The sequence below is a fragment of the Amblyraja radiata genome, chromosome 12 (genome assembly GCF_010909765.2).
Source record: "Amblyraja radiata isolate CabotCenter1 chromosome 12, sAmbRad1.1.pri, whole genome shotgun sequence".
NCBI classification, from domain to species: domain Eukaryota; kingdom Metazoa; phylum Chordata; class Chondrichthyes; order Rajiformes; family Rajidae; genus Amblyraja; species Amblyraja radiata.
In genome coordinates, this window is record NC_045967.1 from 46,309,637 (window position 1) to 46,334,458 (window position 24,822).

General features: G+C 44.1%; 1 protein-coding gene across 2 annotated transcripts; it reads right to left on the reverse strand.

Moving 5' to 3' along the window:
* Window positions 1-1,920: 1,920 nt before the first annotated feature.
* Window positions 1,921-24,328, reverse strand: LOC116979172 (adrenodoxin, mitochondrial-like). 2 transcript variants are annotated; one of them, XM_033030705.1, is made up of 4 exons: window positions 23,944-24,328; window positions 6,457-6,581; window positions 5,194-5,323; window positions 1,921-2,224 (listed from the first exon to the last, which is right to left on the reverse strand). In XM_033030705.1, the coding sequence occupies exons 1-4, from the start codon at window positions 24,324-24,326 to the stop codon at window positions 2,110-2,112; spliced, it is 753 nt and encodes a 250-aa protein (XP_032886596.1). In that variant the 5' UTR covers window positions 24,327-24,328; the 3' UTR covers window positions 1,921-2,109. The 2 variants fall into 2 exon arrangements, with proteins under 2 accessions (XP_032886596.1, XP_032886595.1); XM_033030704.1 differs by having other exon boundaries at window positions 6,457-6,590.
* Window positions 24,329-24,822: the final 494 nt, after the last annotated feature.

Genomic DNA, 24,822 nt, shown 5'->3' on the forward strand with positions numbered 1-24,822 from the left:
TTTTAGACTCCCCTACCCTGGGAAAAAGGCTGTGACAGTCTAAGTTAGCTCTGTCCATCTTGATTTTATAAACCTCTACACGGTCACCCCTCAGCCTCCGTCACTCGAAGGGCAACAGTCCCAGCCTATCCAGCCTCTCATAAGGAGAGGCTTTGAATTATAAGAAGCCTCCCGACCCAACAACTGCCTTGCAAATCTTTCCTGTATCTTCTCTAGCATAATTACATCCTTCCTATCTCCATAGGGTGTCCACAACTGCAAACAATATTCCAGGTGCAGTCTCACCAGCTTGTTGTACATTTGCAAAATGATGCACCAAGTTTTGAACTCAGAGACCCATTCTATAAAGACAATAGTGTCATTGCCTTCTCCATCACCTTGTCTACCTGCATCACCAAAACAGAGTGCTTTAAAGTATATTGGACATCATTGTCACTGTTTCTGTTGTTGTTATTGCTTTCTACATGCAGGTACCATATATATTGTCATAAAAACATTGATTTAAATGTTGTATTTAACACTGTCTTTAATAGTAATCTTCATAATTCTCATGCCTGGATTAAGTAAGTTAAAGTCGAGATGAGAAGAACTTTTTTCACACAGAGAGTGGTGAATCTCTGGAACTCTCTGCCACAGAGGGTAGTCGAGGCCAGTTCATTGGCTATATTTAAGAGGGAGTTAGATGTGGCCCTTGTGGCTAAGGGGATCAGAGGGTATGGCGAGAAGGCAGGTACGGGATACTGAGTTGGATGATCAGCCATGATCATATTGAATGGCGGTGCAGGCTCGAAGGGCCGAATGGCCTACTCCTGCACCTAATTTCTATGTTTCTATGTTTCTATGTTTCTAAGGTGAAATGTTCAGTGTGTTTGCTTGAGTGGAACTCTCATGTTTAATCTCATTTTAAACGTGTTTGTAACTAGAAACATTAGAATGGGGGTTGTTGGGGGTCATATGATAGCTAGTAATAAACAGTTTTACTTGTCCCAGCTTCAATGTTCATACACTATTCAATTGACTGACTCTCCTCCCTTTATAACAATGAGCAGGTAGTAGCCTTTCTGGTGTCCTGGGAGATCGTACAGTAAGTAGCAAAAAAATGTTGGGTTTCAAACAAAAACTCAGATAGGGCCAACATTTATTTTGGTAAAGTACCCAAAATTTCCATCTAAAATCTTTCTAACGTCAAGAACGGAGAGCACAAAATTCCATCTGTGTGAGAAAAAAGCCAGTTCTTCTGGGCTCCTATTAAAGGTCAGGTATTGTGAGAGAGGGGAGTGAGAAACCGGTGACTTTAACAGAGACCGTCACAGGAATTGCAAGTTTGGCTTTTCACCCATTGTGCCGTAGATAAGTTGCAAACATAAGCTCACTCAAGTTTAGGACTTGCAATCATTGCCTTCTGTTGACTCAGTTGGGCCTACGATGCTGCCGGTTAATAAATGACAACATTTCTTTCGGTCACATAAAGGTGCAGTACTTTAGACACTAAACTTTCACGTAAACGCTCTGGGCTCGATGCCATTTCAGAGGAACGGGAGGAATGTTTCTTTTGAAGCTAGCTGTGCAATGCATTTGGGACAGCCCACACCAGCTGATCCTAATTTGTTACCTATGTCTGTGGCGACCTATTTGCCAAGGTCACAGTATAATTACAATGGGATATGCCGGTTGGATAGAACAGGAGGGGGTAGAGGGTTATCCAACCCTTGCCGTTGGACAGGATCCAAGCAGATCCAATGCAGATCAATATAGCCATAGTAGTGGCTCCCTGATTATTTTGTCAATTTCATTTGTACATTACCCAATGCAAAAGTGCACATTCATAAACCATATGTGTGTGCATTTTACACCTGGCTGAGTAAGTACAGTAACTTTCAGTATTATTGACTAGTGAAATGCAAAAGCCCAAGACCAAACTGTTTATGAAAGGTATCCTTTATGAAAAACTCAGTTTCTGTTGGAAATATTCTTGCTGCTGCAGCTTTGTCTGTGTCCTGGCTTGAATTAAATGGCTTGACATGGGGATGTTCAGTGTATAAACTTTGTGAATTGTGATTGAAATCTGTTGCCGAGAGGGACAGTACAACTGGGATGGGCAGCCACTTTTTACAATTGTTCTTTTGCATCAGCTGCCTTTCGGACATCGGATACTTCTTTTGGTATTTTCACAGTAATTCCATCCAGTGACTTCTTCAGACAAATCTGACAACCCAGCCGAGACCTGGAAACGAGAATTGTGCGGTGACAATATTATTTTCCATTTGTTTTCCCGTTTGAGGCCACGATTACTGTGGTTTAATTACGTTTTCAGATCCTGATAAGAAATTGAGAAAGTAAGAATCCTGCACACCCCCAGATTCAGGGACAGTTTCTTCCCAGCTGTTAACAGGCTGTGAACTATCCCCTCAACAACTAGAGAGCAGTCCTGTGCTGCAGTCCACCTTATTGGAGACCCTCAGACTATCTTTAATCAGAGTTATCTTGCCCAAAACGTTATTCACATTATTCCTTTTATCCTGTATCTGTACACTATGGATGGCTCAATTGTAATCATGTATTGTCTTTCCCTAATTAGTTAGCACGCAACAAAAGCTTTTTACTGCACCTCGGTACACGTGACAATAAACTAAACTAAACTAAAATAGAACAAGGGATAGAAGTTGGCCATTCAGCCCCTCGAGCCTACACTGGAATTCTGCATTGTTTCCATTTACCTACATCATTCCCCTATTTAATGATGCCTTTAGTATCCAAGAAACCTACTAATAACTGGCCTGAATATCCTCAATAACTGAACATCTATGCCCCCTGCTGGCAGAGAATTCCAAAAGGTTATCTGGAGACCCAAGGAACTGCAGATGCTAGAATATTGAGCAAAACACTAAGTGGAAGTGCTGGAGTGACTCATTGGGTCAGGCAGCATCTGTGGAGGGAATGGATAGGCGACGTTTTGGGTGGGACATTTGGACATTTATTTCCTTCAAGGACAGGACAAGCTGGATGCAGGAGAAATGTTCCCAATTTTGGGGAAGTCCAGAGCCAGGGGTCACAGTCTAATATTAAAGGGGAGGCCACTTAAAATTGAGATGAGAAAAAACGTTTTCACCCAGTGTGTTTCGAATTTGTAGAATTCTCTGCCACAGAAGACAGTAGAAGCCAATTCACTGGATACATTTAGAATAGAGTTAGATAGAACTCTAGGGGCTAGTGGAATCAAGGGATATGGGGAGAAGGGCAGGCACCGGTTACTGATTGTGGATGATCAGCCATGATCATATTGAATGGCAGTGCAGACTCGAAGGGCCAAATGGCCTCCTCCTGCACCTATTTTCTATGTTTCTATGGAGGCCCACAGAATTATTGCAGGACTTTTGTGTCTTGTCCAAAGATTATCTACTCACCTTGTGAACAATTCTTTTGTGCTATCTCAGTCCCATATTGCTCTTTAGCCTGAAATATTAGTTGCTTCTCTGCCTGACAACAGACTGTTTCCAACTCTCTCTTTTTTAAATTTCAGGTTCCCCATTTTAAAAAAGTAATAATTTTTTTACCCCCAATGCAGTTCTGAGAATCCACCCCTTAGTTCCAGCCCCTTTGCTGCTTGGCAGGATCATCTAACCAAGTCTCTTAAGGGTGTTGAACATTTTGGTGGAACCTCTAACATCTAATCCTTTTGTCTAACTTTGGTTGTGGCTAAAGGTTGTAACTAAGGCAGCATGAATAGGTTCTTGACCTATGGGAACAGTTGCTCAAGGCCACATCTCTTTTAAGTTAAATGTTTCTGATCTTAAGTTAATGACCTTTCATCTGAAGGCTCATTGACCTGAAATGCTAACGTTGTCTCTCCCTGTTTGCTAACTATGTCCAACATTTTTCCTTGTTTCAGATTCCCAGTTACTTGGTTTCACATTTTCGCATTTGTTTATAAGGAACTGCAGATGCTGAAGAGGGTTCCCGACCCAAAACATCACCTATTTAAGTTCTCCAGAGAAGCTGCCTGACCCACTGAGTTACTCCAGCATTTTGTGTCTATCTTTGACCATGTTATTTAGTCTGACATGCGGGTCATCCTTTCTTGCACAGAGCCTTCCACGTTGACACTTGCAATTTATAGAGACATACAGCATAGAAACAGACCCTTCGGCACAACTTGCCCACATCGACCAACATGTCCCATCTACGCTAGTCCCACCTGCCTGCATTTGGCCCATAATCCCTATAAACCTCTCCTATCCATGTACCCATCTAAATATTTCATAAACATTGCAAAGGTACCTGCTTCAACTACCTCCTCTGGCAGCTCATTTCATTCACTCGCCACCCTTTGTGTAAAAAAGTTACCCGTCAGGTTCCTATTAAATCTACCCCCTCTCACCTTAAACCTATGTCCTCTAGTTCTCAATTCCCCTACTCTGTGCAAGAGTCTCTGTGCATTTACCCAATCTATTCCTCTCATGACCTTGTACACCTCTATTAGATCACCTCTATTAGATTGCGGGGGGGATCTTATAGAAACTTACAAAATTCTTAAGGGGTTGGACAGGCTAGATGCAGGAAGATTATTCCTGATGTTCGGGAAGTCCAGAACAAGGGGTCACAGTTTAAGGATAAGAGGGAAGTCTTTTAGGACCGAGATGAGAAAATCATTTTTTACACAGAGAGTGGTGAATCTGTGGAATTCTCTGCCACAGAAGGTAGTTGAGGCCAGTTCATTGGCTATATTTAAGAGGAAATTAGATGTGGCCCTTGTGGCTAAAGGGATCAGGGGGTATGCGGAGAAGGCAGGTATGGGATACTGAGTTGGATGATCAGCCATGATCATATTGAATGGCGGTGCAGGCTCGAAGGGCCGAATGGCCTACTCCTGCACCTATTTTCTATGTTTCTATGTTTCTACCCCCTCATCCTCCTATGTCCAAGCCTGCTCTACCTCTCTCTATAGCGCAGGCCCTCGTGTCTTGGCAACGTCCTCGTAAATCCTTTCTGCACCCTCTCCAAATAACAACATCCTTCCTATAACAGGGCACCCAAAAACTGAACACAATACTCTAAATGTGTCCTCTTTTAATTTTATACATTAGAGACGGGACATTACTTGGCTTGTTAGGATGTGCTAAAAGGATCTTGAAGAAAATGAGGCACAACAATCGCAAATCCCGAACATGCTCTACTCTGCAAAATATTCCTTACGTGCTCGCCAATCCAAAGGCTAAATCCAACATGTCCAATTCTTCATCTGTTATCGTATCCAAAGTCTGAAAAGTCTCCTTGTCAAAGATTATATGACACGTTGAACAAGCCAGAGTACCTTCACATGCACCTGCAGTAATAACACACAAGTTAGACTTCCTTTGCTCTCTTGCTGATAACCCACCACTCATTCACAGGAGCACCATTATTTATTAATTTATTTATTATTATTTAGGACCGAGACGAGGAAAAACCTTTTCACCCAGAGAGTTGTGAATCTGTGGAATTCTCTGCCACAGAAGGCAGTGGAGGACAATTCACTGGATGTATTCAAGAGAGAGTTATAGCTCTTAGGGCTGATGGAATCAAGGGTTATGGGGAGAAAACTGGAACTGATTTTGGATGATCAGCCATGATCATATTGAATGGTGGTGCTGGTTTGAAGGGCCGAATGGCCTACTCCTATATGTTTCTATGTTTCTAATCATAAGGTATGTCACCACTGAATGCTCTCATCGTGCTACTTGCATTTATGATATTATTTCCCAGGTGGAGTTGCTCCATGAATATTATTTGTGTATCTCTTGACTAACTCTTACAGATACTAGGAAGATTACCAAACCAACTTCCTCATTGAGGCTAACTATACATTCACCAGGATTGGACGGTACACCTCTGCTCTGTTGGAAGTGCGGGAATTCAGCAAAGGTATTCATGCAAGGAGTGATTAGTGGGTGAAACAGTCCCCAAGGATGAGCAGCAAATTCATTCAAGAGTCTGAAGAAGGGTCTTAACCCAAAACATCACCCATTAAGTCTGAAGAAGGGTCTCGACCTGAAACGTCACCCATTCCTTCTCACCGGAGATACTGCCTGTCCCGCTGAGTTACTCCAGCATTTAGTGTCTATCTTCACTCCAGGGACTGTTATGGCCTGCTCTGTGATAGCACAAGCAACTGCAGATGCTGGAACCTTGAACAGAACACAAAATGCCGGAGAAACTCAGCAGGTCAGGCAGCATCTGTGGAAGGAATACACTGTGGTAGGATGTTTCATGTACCCGCTTCAGCAAGATGACTTGTCACTAAGGCTAGGTCCTGAAGGATCGAATTCCACAAAGATACTCAGTTTGAAACCAGAAAAAGGGAATATGGCATAAACCAGTTCTTTGAAAACTAATTAAACATAAAATTTCTCCCAATTATAGCATGGGATAGGAATACAAGTCGTCTACAAACTGGCATTCTGCATCTGAGTCACTCACCAAATCCATCAATGTTTAAATTGTGGTGCATCACAACATCAAGCAGACTGTCGCCTTCCTTTGCCACCGCAGTCAGCTTCTCATTATGTCGATTGATGAAGTGGACTGTCAATTTCCCATCTGACCTATTGGAACACGAAGCAAGAATGTCAATAAATCTCTGGTTTAGCCAAAACTGAATGTTCTACTTATCAATCATTTTAAAGTTGTAAGTGAAGGGAATATGATAAAGTATGGAATAAGAAACATCCATTTTCTTCATGAGTCAACACATGAGGGTGGCACGGTAGGGTTGCTGCTTTGCAGAGCCCGAGACCCGGGTTCGATCCTGACTACAGGTGCTTGGCAGTACAGACATCGTACATTCTGCCTGTGGCCGCGTGGGGTTTCTGTGGGAGCTCCGGTTTCCATCCACACTCCAAAGACGTACAGGTTTTTCAGTTAATTGGCTTCGGTACAATTGATAATTGTCCCTAGTGTGTAGCATAGTCTAGTGTACGGGTTGATCATTGATCGGCATGGACTTTGTGGGCCGAAGGGCCAGTTTCCATGCTGTACCTCTAAAGTAAAGAGTCAGGTTCTTCCCAACATGGCCAAGAAATTTGTCTTTGGTCCACAGTGTGAAATATGCCAGAGACCATGAGCTACTAATTCTCATCTCCACATAGTCGATTCTATCAAAGTTAATGAAGAGCATTAATTCCCATGTCTCAGCTGTTGGGCCACAAACCTCATTAACAGCAAGTAAACAAGGTGATGGGAAAACTATGATTGTTCTTAGATTATAGACGACCTGGTCAGAACAGTGGCACTCAATGAGAGAAGCAGTTACAAAGCGAGGATGAGCAATTGTGGGGCAATAAGACCAAGGTTTATCATGTGGTAGAGGAGTGGTGAGTGGAATCTGGCAGCGATATGGTGTGTTGATCCTTCTGCTGCCGAGCAACATCTCAGGAGCCTTATTTTTAACCGATATACCTCCACATCAACATTTGCTTCATGTATTTGGACTCCAGATCCATATGCACCATAACAGCCTCTTCCCACAAAAATCTTAAATAAGCACCATTTCATGTGATGCACAGTATAATTCTAGCTTTTTTTGAATAGGTAAACATCCATACAATGCTGGATTTAAACAGTGATTGTAGTCACCACCTCATGCCAAGTACCATCCTTCTTTCTGCCCACCCAAAACAGAAAGATATGGCTTCTGAATAAAGAATCCAAGTTCAGAACCATCAAAGACCACTAAGATACTTATAGGGTGCACATTTTTTAAATCGGTTCCTGGCGACTCGTGCATTGAACCATTGGTGATCAACTGTGGCCAACAGATTTCCATTTGGGATTGGGTAGGGAGGCTTCTCACAGCCCTACACTCAGATACATATTTTATTCAGATTGGTTTGGCTGAAGGCAGCTTAAGCCCCTGTTCCACTTAGGAAACCTGAATGGAAACCTCAGGAGAGATTGCGCCCCACCCAAGGTTTCCGTGTGGTTCCTGGAGGTTGCAGGTGGTTGCCGGAGGTTGCAGGTAGTGGAAGCAGGTAGGAAGACTGACAAAAAAACTCCAGGAACTTCCGGGAACCTCACGGAAACCTTGGGTGGGGCTCAAAGTCTCCAGAGGTTTCCGTTCAGGTTTCCGAAGTGGGACAGGGGCATTAGTGTCTGAGCAACAATCCTTTGGGCAAGTGGGGCAGAGAGGCAAAGGTTCATTGCAACCATTGCAGGTCCATGCATGGGTTCTTCTAACAGGATAGATCCCGTACACTATTTTGCAGAAATGAAAGTGAATTATATTCAGTGCTCTGCCAAATAATGATCCCTCTTTCCAAACCTGTTGACCATGATCATATTAGTGTTTGTTTTTAGTGATGCAGCGTGGAAATAGGTCCTTTAGCCCACTGAGTCCACGCCGACCATTGATCACCTGTATACTAATTCTATGTTATCCCATCCTACCCTCTAAGGGCAATTTACAGAGGCCAATTCATCTAAAAAACCAACAAGTCTTCCACGTGAGAGGAATTGGGAAACATAAGTTTAGTTTAGTTTAGAGATACAGCGTTGAAACAGGCCCTTCGGCCCACCGAGTCCATTCCGACCAATGATCACCCGCACACTAGTTCTATCCTACACATTTGGGACAATTTGCAGAAGACAATTAACCTACAAACCAACACGTCTTTGGAATGTGGTCGGAGACCAGAGCACCTGGAGAAAACCCACGCAGTCACGGGGAGAACGTACAAACTCCGTGCAGGACCAGTAGTCAGGAACTAACTCGGATCTCTGGGTGCTGTGAGGCAGCAGCTCTACCGCTGTGTCACCGTGCTGTCCTTCAATCTCCCAATAGCTGGAGATAGCTATACTTCCCTGCTTGTGTGAGTTTGTTCTATATAAACTAGATGTTACGTTACTGCACTCCGAAAACTACACTATTGCCTGTAAACAGATTTAGAATGATCTGAGGCTGCAGTATATGTTATATTTAGATAAGTCTTTGATTTTTTGAGTTCAGAGATGAAACAGGAGACCTTCTTAATGTAATTTATTTGCTGGTAATATTAAGCTCCATCCCATAATATTCTGTGACTTCACTAAATCATGGTTTTGGCTTTATTGCCAAACAGATTTAGTGACCAATAAATCACCATCTGACCAGAAGTCATTGCCATTGTAGATTTATAGTAGTTTCAGGGCAAATATCCATCCTTGGAACATAGGATAAATAAAATATATACATTTCTACTGTTCTCAAGGGAAATGTCATCCTTTATTTTTGGTCAATGGGCTTCCTGCTCCCACTGCTAACTGAAGTGATATCTGCTTTTAACAGATTTGCCGAGGCCAGCTATCTGACTCAATTCAACATGAGAAGTCTCTATATATTTTCTGGAAACTAACTTCATTTTAAAACTAATTACGTACAAAAAGAAGACAATGCCAAGGATTTTTTTCTGTGTTTAAACTTTGAATGTAAACCAGTTATCTGGCACATGCTGGGGGAATTTATCCTGGAAATCTTAGATCCGGAGTTCGCAGATGAACATACATGTTGGCCACTGCACACCAGTAGAACACAAGGGCAGACAGATATGAGAGAGCAAGGTTAACAATGAAGGTGAACAGTATCGTCAGAATAAGGACAACGTCTAGCTATCTATCAGTTTGTATCCTGATAAGTTTGATACCAAAACCATGAACCATTGCCTTGAAAGCAAAGCGTTCTTTATCTGCAAGGCTGCCTGTAAAATGTATTGGTGATTCATACCAAAGGCAGGCAGTGAGAAAGTTTGTCATTTTTATGCCTTTAGCGTGGAAATCCATGTAAGCTGGATAAAAATAGTTTGAGAGAAAAATACGCAGTTCAAAATGATTTGTATTGCCGCGAGATTTTCTTTTACTGATTCAGTTTTCTCTGTGTTGAAGTAATTTCGGTGGGTACCAGACACAGAGAGTTCCACTACCCTAGTGAAATCGAGCCATACAGCATGGAAACAGGCTCTTCGGCCCAACATGCCCACACTGACCAACATGTCCCATCTACACTGCTCCCACCTGCCTGCGTTTACCCATATACCTCTAAACCTGTCCTATCCTTGTACTTGTCTACATGTTTCTTAAATGTTACAATAGTACCTGCCTCAACGATCTCTTCCGGCAGCTCATCCCATACAACAAAATGGCACTGTTCATGCCTGAATCCAGAAAATACATGCTGACTCTCGAACTGAGAGAATGATTTGGGCTATATCTTGGGCCAACAGAGTGACTGAGAAGTCAAAATAACTATCTTATTTTTCCAGTAATCTATATGAACATTAGAAATCTCCTGGTATTGTTTGCAGAAGCAAAGAATGTAATTCACAATTGCCAATTATCCGACAAACTGGCAGACGTTTGGGATGTGGAAGGAAAATGGAGGGACTCGAAGAGTATGCAAACTCCACACAGAGAGCACCAAAGGTGAGAACACACCCGGGCCCTTGGAGCTGTGAGGTAAGAGCTACTGAGCTACTGTGTCACCCACAGATCGAGAGAGAGGATTTGATAGAAATCAAAATCTGGGGCCCAGAGATTGATTCAATTGCTCCAGCAGTTCTAGCACAGACTGGATGGGCTGAATGGCTCTTGAGTTCTGACTGAACATCAACAGTAAATGAAATCCACAATTTCCCATTTTAAATATATTATGGAAAATAAAATTCTGGCAGATTGTTGTTTGCTCCAAAAGCTAAGTATTCTACATTCATAGAATATAAAGAGTCAAGAGTGTTTTATTCTCATATTGCCAAAATGGACCAAGGAAATACCCAAGATGGCACTGAAGCGTGGCCACTCTCTGCATGCTGGTCCCTGAAGTGGATCTGCTATAATTTATTACAATTGCTCAACTCTTTTAAATATCATAGGTTCAAAGGGTATTTTATTGTCACGTGTACCAATTAAGGTACAGTGATGTTCTATTTACCATACAGTCATACTAACTACATAAAAGTTAGCATAAACTTCCACCACAGCAGATTCCCCACATTCCTCACTGTGATGGAAGGTAATAAAGTCCAATCTTCATCACTCTTTATTCTCCCGCGGAGGGGGCAGTCGAACCATCCGCAGTCAGGGCGATTGAAGCCCCCACAATCGAGGTGGTCGAAGTTCCTGCGGTTGGAGCTCCTGAAGTCGGTCCCTAACCAAGTCCGCAGGCTCCCACGGATGGAGCTCCGAGGTCGATCCCCGGCAGAAACCGCCAACTCCACGGTGTTAAGTCCTGCAGGCTTCCGAGGTTGAAGCTCCCAAAGTCAATCCTTAGCAAGACGCCGCCAGCTCCTCGATGTTAGGCCGCAGTGCAGATACGGGGAAAAAAATCGCATCGCCGTCGAGGTAAGAGAATTAGCCCAAATCATTCTCTTAGTTCGAGAGAATTAAGAATAAGGTGTAAGCCATTTAGAACGGAGACGAGGAAACACTTTTTCTCACAGAGAGTGGTGAGTCTGTGGAATTCTCTGCCTCAGAGGGCGGTGGAGGCCGGTTCTCTGGATGCTTTCAAGAGAGAGCTGGATAGGGCTCTTAAAAATAGCGGAGTCAGGGGATATGGGGAGGAGGCAGGAACGGGGTACTGATTGGGGATGATCAGCAATGATCACATTGAATGGCGGTGCTGGCTGGAAGGGCCAAATGGCCTACTCCTGCACTTATTGTTTATTGTCTATTTTTAAAAATCCCCCCCCCCCACATAAAGAAAAGCTAAAGAACACCAAAACATACATTTAACACATACTAAAAACAACAAAGAGGAAAAGGACAAGATAGACCGTTGGCGAGGCAGCCACTGTGGCGCCACCCGGTGGATTTTTTCAACTCCAACAACAGCATTTGTTCCTCTCTGTACACAGTGGACGGCTTTATAGTAATCATGTATTGTCTTTACGGTGACTGGATAGCATGCAGCAGAAAAGCTTTTCAGTGTACCTCGATACACATGACAATAATAAACTAAACCAAACCAAACTAAACTAAACTAAACCAAACTAAACAAGCACCGGGGATTGAAACTATTAAATAGATTAATACAGTGTGGAAACTGGCCCTTCGGCCCAACTCGCCCACACCGGCCAACCATGTCCCAGCTACCCTATTCCCACTTGTCTGCGCTTGGTCCATAACCCTCCAAACCTGTCCTATCGATGAACCTGTCCAACTGTTTCTTAAACGATGGGATAGTCCCAGCCTCAACTACCTCCTCTGGCAGCTTGTTCCATACACCCACCACCCTCCGTGTGAAAAAGTTACCTCTCGGATTCCTATTAAATCTTTTCCCCTTCACCTTGAACCTATGTCCTCTGGTCCTTGATTCCCCTACTCTGGGCAAAAGACTCTTGTGCATCTACCCGATCTATTCCTCTCATGATTTTGTACACCTCTATAAGATCTCCCCTCATCCTCCTGCGCTCCATGGAGACCCAGCCTACTCAACCTCTCCCCATAGCTCACACCCTCTAGTCCTGGCAGGATCCTCATAAATCTTTTCTGAACCCTTTCAATCTTGACAATATCTTTCCTACAACATGGTGCCCAGATCTGAACACAATATTCTAAATGCAGTCTCACGAACGTCTTATACAACTGCAACATGACCTTTCAACTTCTATACTCAATTATCTGACGGATGAAGGCCAAAGTGCCAAAAGCCTTTTTGACCACCTTATCCACCTGTAACTCGAACTTCATGGAACCATGCACCTGTACTGCTAGATCCCTCTGCTCTACAACACTACCCAGAGGCCTACCATTTACTGTGCCCTTGTTCGACATCTCAAAATACAACACCTCACACATCTCTGTATTAAATTCCATCAACCATTCCTCCGTCTATCTGGCCAATCGATCCAGATCCTGCTGCAATCGTTCACAACCATCTTCACTATCTGCAAAACCGCTAACTTTTGTATCATCAGCAAACTTGCTAATCTTGCCCTGTATGTTCTCATCCAAATCATTGATGTAGATGACAAACAGTAACGGGCCCAGCTCTGAACCCTGAGGCGCACCACTAGTCACAGGCCTCCATTCTGAGAAGCAACCTTCCACCATCTGTTTTTTCCATCACCATTTTCTGCTTCCTTCCATGGAGCCAATTTGCTATCCATTCAGCTATCTCTCCTTGGATCCTATGAGATACACTTTGTTCCATTGCATAGCATTAGAATCAGCCTGGTACTTCATGGACACCATCAAAAGCATCCACATGAGGAGTTGCTTCAAGAATGCAGCATCTATCATTAAAGTCATCTTAGCACTGCACTGCAGCCATCAGGTAGGAGGTATACAAGCCTGTTGTCCCACTCCACTGGCTTTAGGAACAGCTATTTTCCTCCAACAATCTTGAACTGACCTGCACAACCCTAATCCTACCTCAGCAACAGTACACTGTACTACAGAACAGAACTACTGTACTACACTGTCTTGCACTGCAGTGACTTGCTTTCTAATTGTGTTTTGCACTAATATCTTGTATTTGCAGACTTCTTTATTTTCACAGTCTTGTATAATTTATGTACAATTTATGTTTCGTCTGAGTCTATGTTTGATAGTTTCGCTGATACAGCATAGAAACAGACCCTTCGACCCACCATGTCCAGTTCACACTCGTTCTATGTTATCCCACTGTTGCATCCACTTCGTACACACTCTGGGCAATTTCCAGAGGCTAATCAACCACGACTTTGGGATGTGGGAGAAAACCGGAGCACCTATAGGAAAACCACGCGGTCACAGGGAGAACGTGGAAACTCCGCACACACAGCGCCCGAGATCTGGATCGAACCTGGGTCTGTGGCACTGTAAGGCAGCAACTCTACCTTGCCACTGTGCCATCCACTATGAGCCTGTGATGCTGCTGCAAGCAAGTTTTTAATTGTACCTCTGCAGACAATAAACTCAATTCAATGTAACAAAGAATAGAATTGGGCGTAGCTTAATCAGCCTTTTGGACCTGATCCACCGAGTAACACACTCAAGGCTGATTGAAACATTAGAAACTTGTTCCTAATGGTGCTGAGGAAGAGGATTTCTTGGAATGTATGCGGGATAGTTATCTAAATCAACATGTAGAGGAACCAACGAGAGAGCAGGCTATTTTAGACTGGGTATTGAGTAATGAGGAAGGGTTAGTTAGCAGTCTTGTTGTACGTGCCCCCTTGGGCAAGAGTGACCATAATATGGTTGAGTTCTTCATTAGGATGGAGAGTGACATTGTTAATTCAGAAACAATGGTTCTGAACTTAAAGAAAGGTAACTTTGAGGGTATGAGACGTGAATGGGCCAAGATTGACTGGCAATTAATTCTAAAAGGGTTGACGGTGGATATGCAATGGAAGACATTTAAAGACTGCATGGATGAACTACAAAAATTGTTCATCCCAGTTTGGCAAAAGAATAAATCAGGGAAGGTAGTGCATCCGTGGATAACAAGGGAAATCAGGGATAGTATCAAAGCGAAGGATGATGCGTACAAATTAGCCAGAAAAAGCAGCATACCGGAGGACTGGGAGAAATTCAGAGACCAGCAGAGGAGGACAAAGGGCTTAATTAGGAAAGGAAAACTAGATTATGAAAGAAAACTGGCAGGGAACATAAAAACTGACTGCAAAAGTTTTTATAGATATGTGAAAAGAAAGAGATTAGTTAAAACAAATGTAGGTCCCTTGCAGTCAGAAACAGGTGAGTTGATCATGGGGAACAAGGATATGGCGGACCAATTGAATAACTACTTTGGTTCCGTCTTCACTAAGGAAGACATAAATAATCTGCCGGAAATAGCAGGGGACCGCGGGTCAAAGGAGTTGGAGGAATTGAGTGAAATCCAGGTTAGCCGGGAAGTGGTGTTGGGTAAATTGAATGGATTAAAGGCCGATAAATCCCCAGGGCCAGATAGGCTGCATCCCAGAGTACTTAAGGAAGTAGCTTCAGAAATAGTGGATGCATTAGTAATAATCTTTCAAAACTCTTTAGATTCTGGAGTAGTTCCTGAGGATTGGCGGGTAGTAAACGTAACCCCACTTTTTAAGAAGGGAGGGAGAGAGAAAACGGGGAATTACAGACCAGTTAGTCTAACATCGGTAGTGGGGAAACTGCTAGAGTCGGTTATTAAAGATGGGATAGCAGCACATTTGGAAAGTGGTGAAATCATTGGACAAAGTCAGCATGGATTTACAAAAGGTAAATCATGTCTGACGAATCTTATAGAATTTTTCGAGGATGTAACTAGTAGCGTGGATAGGGGAGAACCAGTGGATGTGGTGCATCTGGACTTCCAGAAGGCTTTCGACAAGGTCCCACACAAGAGATTAGTATACAAACTTAAAGCACACGGCATTGGGGGTTCAGTATTGATGTGGATAGAGAGCTGGCTGGCAAACAGGAAGCAAAGAGTAGGAGTAAACGGGTCCTTTTCACAATGGCAGGCAGTGACTAGTGGGGTACCGCAAGGCTCAGTGCTGGGACCCCAGCTATTTACAATATATATTAATGATCTGGATGAGGGAATTGAAGGCAATATCTCCAAGTTTGCGGATGACACTAAGCTGGGGGGCAGTGTTAGCTGTGAGGAGGATGCGAGGAGACTGCAAGGTGACTTGGATAGGCTGGGTGAGTGGGCAAATGTTTGGCAGATGCAGTATAATGTGGATAAATGTGAGGTTATCCATTTTGGTGGCAAAAACAGGAAAGCAGACTATTATCTAAATGGTGGCCGACTAGGAAAAGGGGAGATGCAGCGAGACCTGGGTGTCATGGTACACCAGTCATTGAAAGTAGGCATGCAGGTGCAGCAGGCAGTGAAGAAAGCGAATGGAATGTTAGCTTTCATAGCAAAAGGATTTGAGTATAGGAGCAGGGAAGTTCTACTGCAGTTGTACAGGGTCTTGGTGAGACCACACCTGGAGTATTGCGTACAGTTTTGGTCTCCAAATCTGAGGAAGGACATTATTGCCATAGAGGGAGTGCAGAGAAGGTTCACCAGACTGATTCCTGGGATGTCAGGACTGTCTTATGAAGAAAGACTGGATAGACTTGGTTTATACTCTCTAGAATTTAGGAGATTGAGAGGGGATCTTATAGAAACTTACAAAATTCTTAAGGGGTTGGACAGGCTAGATGCAGGAAGATTGCTCTCGATGTTGGGGAAGTCCAGGACAAGGGGTCACAGCTTAAGGATAAGGGGGAAATCCTTTAAAACCGAGATGAGAATAACTTTTTTCACACAGAGAGTGGTGAATCTCTGGAACTCTCTGCCACAGAGGGTAGTCGAGGCCAGTTCATTGGCTATATTTAAGAGGGAGTTAGATGTGGCCCTTGTGGCTAAGGGGATCAGAGGGTATGGAGAGAAGGCAGGTACGGGATACTGAGTTGGATGATCAGCCATGATCATATTGAATGGCGGTGCAGGCTCGAAGGGCTGTATGGCCTACTCCTGCACCTAATTTCTATGTTTCTATGTCTATGTTTCTATGTTCCTGCCTTTTCCCATATTTCTTGATCCTTTTGACATTGAATAAAGGCCAATTAATTTATTATTGTCAGGGCCACCTCCTTTAATATTTAGGTATGTAGATTATCACGTTCAGGGGAATTTGTTCCCTTTTAGACCTGGTGTTTTGCCTGGCAGTGTTTTTTTTAAATTAAATCTGCCTTCATTCAGTTTCTCCCTCTATTAATTTGCGATCAGTGATGTTTTAATAGTTGATAGATGAAGATTGTGGTGTAGAGCCAAACACGTTTGGAATGGCAGTCGTGTGTTTTGGGCATTGATATTTGCAGACAAAACCATCAATGCAGATCTAAGAAGAAGCAGAGTTAACAAATATCAGATACATTGGAAGAGAAAGTTTGGGAATAGGAGTTTAGAGATACAGTGTAGAAATAGGCCCTTCAGCCCACCTAGTCCGTACCGACCAGCGACCCCCACACATTAACACTATCCTGCACTCGGGACAATTTACATTTTCAACCAAGCCAATTAACCTACAAACCTATACGTCTTTGGAGAGTGGGAGGAAACCGAAGATCTTGGAGAAAACCCACGTAAGTCACGGGGAGAACGTACAAACTCCATACAGGCAAGCACCCGCAGTCAGGATCGAACCTGGATCTCTAGTGCTGTAAGACACCAAGTCTACAACTGCACCACTGTGGAGTTACAGAGTCATAGAACCATTCGGCACTGATTCAGGCCCATTGGTCAATCAAGCACTGTAAATTACCCCTGGCGTGGGTGAATGATTGAATCTGGGACAGTTGATGGGAAAGAAGAGCGAATAAAATAGGATTAGAATAGTAAGATTAAACGAGAACTTACCAGTTTGAAGTTTGATCTTTATTTTATGAGGAGTAACGTTGAGGGAATACGTGAAGAACCCCACCAGGACGCATGCGTGTCATTCTTCAAAGCAGCAGTGTGAAATCACAGATAACTGTAATGACTAAACATAGTAAGATTAGAGAAGAGATACCAGTTCAGGATATGATCAAGGGTGGGAGCGGAGGGCACGTATTCCCTCAACGTTACTCCTCATAAAATAAAGATCAAACTTCAAACTGGTAAGTTCTCGTTTAATCTTACTATTTTACTTCGGAGTCACGTGAATGACTACGTGAAGATTTTAAAGCTCTGTGATTTCATGCCGTGGAACGAGTCCATGCATCACATCTGCCTTGATTTTGGGGAGAATAGAGTTAACATCATTAGACATCAATACGATATTGAAAACCAAAGGTAAAAATATTAACACCAATTATTGCCCCTATTTATGGGGTAAATTATATTACAGAACTTAAATTTGTTTCTGCAAATGTTCCAGGTTCAATGACTGGTTTGTTAAAAATGCTAGTGTCTACTCCAGCCTTTATTAGGACCTGTTTTAGCCATCTAGAGATGGTCTGGACTGTTTTGAGTGGCTGTTTGTAGCTGATTAAAGTGACATTTCTTTCCCTCTGATGATCTTAGTATACTCCATATATAATAGTAAGTGTGTTACAATACAGAGACGACCATCTGTCGGGTAGGCCCTGAATTCTGTTTTTAGGCCTGCTGACCCCTGTCTGTTCTGTTTGACAATTTCCTTGATGTGAAAAGTTAAATTTCCAGATGAAATAATCATGTTGTCCAACCTTTGTTTCTGTAGTGACTGGACCCTTTGTGCCGTAACCAAGGCCATCAGCATGACTGTTTTCATAGTCAGTTTCTGTAGGGACAGAGCTGTAGCTGGAGACCAGTTTCTTAACATGGTCAGTACAATGCTCACATCCCATATTTGGGAGTACCTGGTTCTTGGGGGATTAATATTAAAATGCCCCTCATGAGTTTGGTTACCAGGGTGAATCCCAACAGAATGCCGCTCTGTTCCTTGCGCCAGGTATGTTGACAGAGCACTTCTGGCGCAGTTGATGGCACTGTGACTGAGCCTCTCATCGTAATGGAGGCTTGCCAGGAATTCCAGAACAGACGGGATGTTCATAGATCTGTGGGTGATGTTTATTGTTGTGACAATACTTCCCATTTCTTGATGACACCAAGTACTGATTTTTTGGTGGACTGTCTGTGGCCCGCTGAAATAATTCCACTGTTCGGTCCGTCAGTCCCAGGTGTAGTAGAGGTGCTTTCAACTCTATAAATTAATAAGTTTATATAATTATGACATGGGTAACTCCCCTTGTTGTGGGAAGAACCAGTAAATTAGGTCTATGATGGATGGTGATGCATGGTTCTAAAACCATGTCGATATCACCGGGACCGATGGTTGAGTAGGCCAATCGGGTACTATCAAAATACCAGACGCGGAGTCTACTGTTTATTCCTAAATACCCGACTGATGAGGCAGAAGGAGGGAATGCATAAATTACCCCCCAATGCAGCGAAATGCATCTGTAGCCACTGCCCCAGGTTCTGGTTCCCAAGAACCTAATTCGATAACTGGTGAGAGCATGGATGTGAATAGGTCGTTATCTGGTGTTCCATACCGTGCTGTAATTCCAGCAATACATATTTTATCCAACATCCATACAGTGTTTTCATAGACTTAGCGTGACCTGTTGTCTGCCTAGTTTACCTAGTAAGTTGGTAGCTGATATCCTAATATCTTTCTGGATACACTATTGCCAAATTGTGTTGGCCAGATAGTCACATGATGTCGATATGTTTCCACCCATATGGTTGACATATGCTACCACGGTGGTGTAGTCAATTAGTAGTCTAACATACTGGTGATATAACCCAGAACAATATGACTTAAAGCCATGGAATGCACTCAACTTTCCCAGGTATTTATGCCCAGCGTATGTATTGATGCCTCCTGTGCATTCCATCTCCCCCACAGCTGGAGATGGAATTGGTAGCAGCCCATCAGTATGTAGTTCCATAGACGGGTAGCTGTTAATGTTTGGATAGGAACAATGCCTAATGTTATGTTTCTACCATTTTTAGTACCATTTTTAGTACCATTGTGGCCTCTGTTGGTAGCTTCTTAGGTCTGTCAGAATGACCCTCATAATTTTTGAGTGCACGCATGTTTGCGCACAGTAATTTGATAATGTAAAGGTCCGATTTATGTGGCTGGAACACAGCCACTATAATGCCAATTATTCTACTACCAGTCTGATGGATGGTTTAGTTTACTGCAAGCCTCCATTAAGGTTGTAACCTTTTCTTACGGCAAAGTCACTGACATGTGAACTAAGTTAAGAGTGAAACCGCAGATGATCCATTGTGTTAAATACATCTGTGGTCACCTCTAATGGGTACTGTATAGTAAGCATTTTTTAATACGATGCTTGCCATGTAGTAACCTAGGATCAATACCCTTGCAGTAACAAAGGTTCCCATCTAGTAATAAATATAAAGTACGAAAGTATTCAAATTAGTCAAATCTATGATGATGTGGCAACCACCATCTATTTTATGATAAAGATTTTTGGACACGAATTCCTGTGATTCGTGTTGGATGTCCTCCATTACTCCTTTTTTTATTTGGGCACTGTAGTTCAGTATGCGGTTTTGATTATTTCTTTGCCTGTAAGCATGAACATTCAGTTCGGTACATGCTGAACTGGAGGATTATGTTTTGAATAATTCTATGGTATAACCCTATACTTCTTCCTCCATGGTTACTATTAGTAGATTTGTTACTTTTTCGGCATCCTCCGTGGACGTTGAGGTGCCGGTGTCTGGATCTGTAGTTGGGTCTGTGTTGAGGGTTAGCGCATTCCCCAGGAAGTAGTTTTTAGACGTTGCTTTAATTAGCCCCAGGGTTTCCTTCTATGTCAAGGTCTTTACCTGTTTAGATAAGTTGCCTCCAAATTTTAATATTGGTGGTATGGAGGTTCCAGGTTTGCAGAGGCCTGCAAATTAGGGTCTAAAGCCGGTTGGATGGTACTTCTTCCTAATGCTGTTTACTCGTATCGGTAGTTAGCAAAATAAGGCCAGTGCATCCTGGTGATCTAGTGTCATGTCTTTTTTGTTTATTGTGCGGGCGAAACCCGTAATACCCGCTGTTAGGACTTTTGGAACTTTCTTTCGTTTCAAGTCCCTGCCCTGCCATGTTTTCAAATACACTGGTTGATACTGGGAACATTCAGTGTTTTGCAGTTCCCTGATGGTAAGTGTCTTCCAATAGGTTTTCTGCACCCCATGTGCACTAGGGGTATGTTCTGCACCCCTGTTCAGGTTCAGCCCAGAATGGACCCCCTATACCCCCCTCTGATGAGGGAGAACACTGTGCAGCCCTACAAGAGGTACTGTTGTAGGACTTACTAGCTGCCCCCTGTGACTAGTCTCCATGTCCCGGAGCCTGCCACTTACCTGCTCCAACAGCCGCTCCAGCTGGCTCCGATGCTCTCGGGCACCCAACCGGCTCCAATGCACATGGTCACTGGTTCGCGGCTGCTCCTGAAGCCGCTACTCCTGAGGCCGCTCCTGCTCCAATTCCTGCAGCCACTCCACCCGGCTCCAATGCTCACGGGCACTGGCCGTCGTGGCTGCTCCTGAAGCCGCTCCTGCTCCAGCTCCTGCAGTCAGCCCAGGATTGACCCTTGGTGTTCCCCTCTGATGAGGGAGAAACACTGTGCAGCCCTACACGAGGTACTGCTGTGGGGCTTACTAACTGCCCACTGTGGCTAGCCTCCATCTCCTGCCACTTTGGGGTATTTCCTCCAGCAGCCGTTCCAACTGGCTCTTATGCTCTCGGGCATAGGCCACTCCCGGCTGCTGTTGACCCATCCTGCAGCCGCTCCAACCGGCTCCCGTGCTCACGGGCACTGGTCGCTCGCGTCTGCTTTGTTTCTCCTGCAGCCGCTCCAACCGACCCCCATGCACACGGGCACTGGTCGCTCGCGGCTGCTTTGTTCCTCGCTCCCAGCCGCCCAAACCGGCTCCCGTGCGCACGAGCACCGGCCTCTCGCGGCTGCTCCTAAAGCCGCTCAAACCGACCCCCATGCACACGGGCACTGGTCGCTCGCGGCTATTCAGAGTCGGACTCCTCGGAGTCAACGACTCTGTTAGTTGCTTACCTCCCCCGACCGGCCGGGGCCGGTGCGGGAGCAAAGTCGGGCACAGCTGTTCCCATTACGGGAGATTAGCGTGCCTTTGGCTGCTGCTGCCGGCTGCCCGCAACTCCGCGGTTCTCCCCCGCCAGCTTTCCCGCAGCCTTCGTGGATCCGGTCCATGTCTCCACCTAAAAGGTAAGTGGAAGGAACGCAGAGTCTTCTAACCTGCTGTTCCCGACTTTCAAATTCTGGAACGCAGAGTCTCCTTACCTGCTGTTCCCGGGTTTCAAATGTTCCCCCTGCTGTGACTCGTTGCAATGCGTGTAGCGATATACACGCATGCGTCCTGGCGGGGTTCTTCACTTAGTCACTCACGTGACTCTGAAGTAAAATGGAATTAGCTTAAAGTGGAACTGTTCATAGATTATAGGAGCAGAATTAGGCCATTTGGCCCATCGTCTATGAATCTATGAAAAATAGGGCCCTGTGCCCTACCTAATGAAGTAAAATATTCAAATACTTTCTTAACCACCTTATCTATCCTTGGTACATCCTTCAGGAATCCTTGCACTGGCAAACCAAGGTCCCAGGTTCCTCGATACGCACAAAAGCGCATGCATTCCTTGCGTCTGTCCTAACCTTACTAGACCTCCCATCACACAGTTAAAAATTCCATCTGCCAATGCTCTTATCGATTCCTCCATCTCATACTGAAGCCTGGCTATCCTCCTCATCATCATCTACAATCTCAGGGACAGAACCCTTTGCAAGGATGTGGACAATTAAAGGGTGAAGACAATTGAGTCAAAGTGGCAGGAACTGACCATTGGGGTAAGAACATCTTTCAATTTGGTTGGCCACACGCTACCAAGCTCAAAATTCCAAGCCCTGAGCTAGGTCTTGCTACGATACTCTGGCATAATGCCCTGGAATCTTCTGCTAGAACTTATACCACTCCAGATTCTGGCACAGACTCAGAATAAAAGGACGCACCTTTAGAAAGGAGATTCTGAGGAATTTCTCCAGCCAGAGGCTGGCGAATCTGTGCAATTCATTGCCAATACGGCCATGGAGACCAAGGCTATGGGTATTTTTAAAGATTGATAGGTTCTTCATTAGTAATGGGCCTGTCCCACTTAGGAGATTTTTTTGGTGACTGTCATAGTCGTAACAGGTCACCGAAAAACTGGCGACTGGACCAGCCTACGACAATGTCTACGACAATGTCTAGAACAACCTACCACCTAGTTAGCTACGGCAAGATACCGACAACCGCCGACCCATTAGGATGTCCACCTACGACCACACCTACGACAACCTACATCCACCCCGCGACAAGTTAGTGAGTTTATGGCAAACTCTGTTACCTTACATTGATCAATGAAAATGAATGTTTTAGAAACTTGTCACTTCTGAATGAAATTGGGAAGGTGTACTGCCCATTTCTGGTTGCAATCCACATTGGCATCTTCAACGTTCACTCAGGGGCTCGATCTGCATCTAATGCTGTCCATTGTAATGCAAAACACACTACAAACCACCCACAAGTTCGCAAGTTATAGGAGTAGAATTAGACCATTCAGCCCATCGTGTCCACTCTGCCATTCAATCATAGAAACATAGAAACATAGAAAATAGGTGCAGGAGTAGGCTATTCGGCCCTTTGAGCCTGCACCGCCATTCAATATGATCATGGCTGATCATCCAACTCAGTATCCCGTACCTGTCTTCTCTCCATACCCCCTGATCCCTCTAGCCACAAGGGCCACATCTAACTCCCTCTTAAATATAGCCAATGAACTGGCCTCAACTCACCAGACTGGGATGGCAGGACTGTCATATGAAGAAAGACTGGATAGGCTCGGCTTGTACTCGCTAGAATTTAGAATATTGAGGGGGGATCTTATAGGAACTTACAAAATTCTTAAGGGGTTGGACAGGCTAGATGCAGGAAGATTATTCCCGATGTTGGGGAAGTCCAGAATAAGGGGTCACAGTTTAAGGATAAGGGGGAAGTCTTTTAGGATCGAGATGAGAAAATCATTTTTTACACAGAGAGTGGTGAATCTGTGGAATTCTCTGCCACAGAAGGTAGTTGAGGCCAGTCCATTGGCTATATTTAAGAGGGAGTTAGATGTGGCCTTGTGGCAAAAGGGATCAGGGGGTATGGAGAGAAGGCAGGTACAGGATACTGAGTTAGATGATCAGCCAAGATCAGATTGAATGGTGGTGCAGGCTCGAAGGGCCGAATGGCCTACTCCTGCATCTATTTTCTATGTTTCTATGTTTGACTAAAGAAATTCCTCCTCATTTCCTTTCTAGAGGTACATCCTTTTATTCTGTGGCTGTGGCCTCTGGTCCGAGACTGTCCCACTAGTGGAAACATCCTCTCCACATCCACTCTCTACCCAGGCTTTTTGCTATACAATCGGAAGGGTGCCTCACCTGCTGTTCCTGGATGTAGCTGACAGACTCACAGATCGTTTCTGTTGCACTGTTGCATCCACTCCGGCACTCACGGCACGTTGCGGTACGTGGGGAACTTTAGCTACCGGCATCCTGCTGAAAAACCGCGCTCGCCCACAAAGAATTCCACACAGAGCTTGTGGCCTGAGAACAGCATGGCTGATCATACCGAGAAATCTCGCTGAGAGTTTGCTGCTGTTGTTCTGGACGGTCTGTGGATCCTTTCCCCTGTGCCTTGTTTGGAGAGCAAATAGACTTACATAATAACTAAGTGAAAGGGGGTTGGGCATATCGGATTTGGCCCCAAGGTTAGAAAGTGTTGCAATTGTAATAGATTTGTCCGTTCCTTTTATCGCTGTCATTCTGTGCTGGTGCCAGAGAGAGATAAGCTAAACAAAATGTGTGCTGTAAATCTGTGAAGCTGGAGAGGAGCACTAAATCTGCCAGCAATTGAAAGGAAAACAAAATACAGATTAATGTGTCAAGCAGGGACTCTTTATCATGAAATGTTAGTGGTCAGAATGGGGGTCTTCATCTAAAACATTAGTACACCTTTTTCCCTTGCATTTGTGTCTGCTGTGTCTGTAACTCTAAAGTTTTGATGTGCACAAAATAAAAACTGCGCTAAAGCCGTGAAGTTATTACACAAATGGTTACCATGGATTTTATTTTCATTGCCATTGACTCCAGCGTTAACCTCATTTTTAGGTAGTAATGGAACAGGACTTCGCATTCTGCCCTGAGCCACTCAAATGGAATGTTCAAGGCCAAGTTTGCAGACAACACAAGGCACCAGGCCAATGTCAGCTCCTCATGCTAACTGGACTACAACGAATACTCAGAGCCGAACAGAGGATT

Coding starts and splice junctions, on each gene's coding strand:
- LOC116979172 (XM_033030704.1), bottom strand. CDS start 24,326: ATGACAGCGATAAAAGGAACGGACAAATCTATTACAATTGCAACACTT. Junction 5,324..6,456: donor TTTAAACATTGATGGATTTG/GTGAGTGACTCA, acceptor TTATTACTGCAG/GTGCATGTGAAGGTACTCTG. Junction 2,225..5,193: donor GCCTTTGGATTGGCGAGCAC/GTAAGGAATATT, acceptor TCTCGTTTCCAG/GTCTCGGCTGGGTTGTCAGA.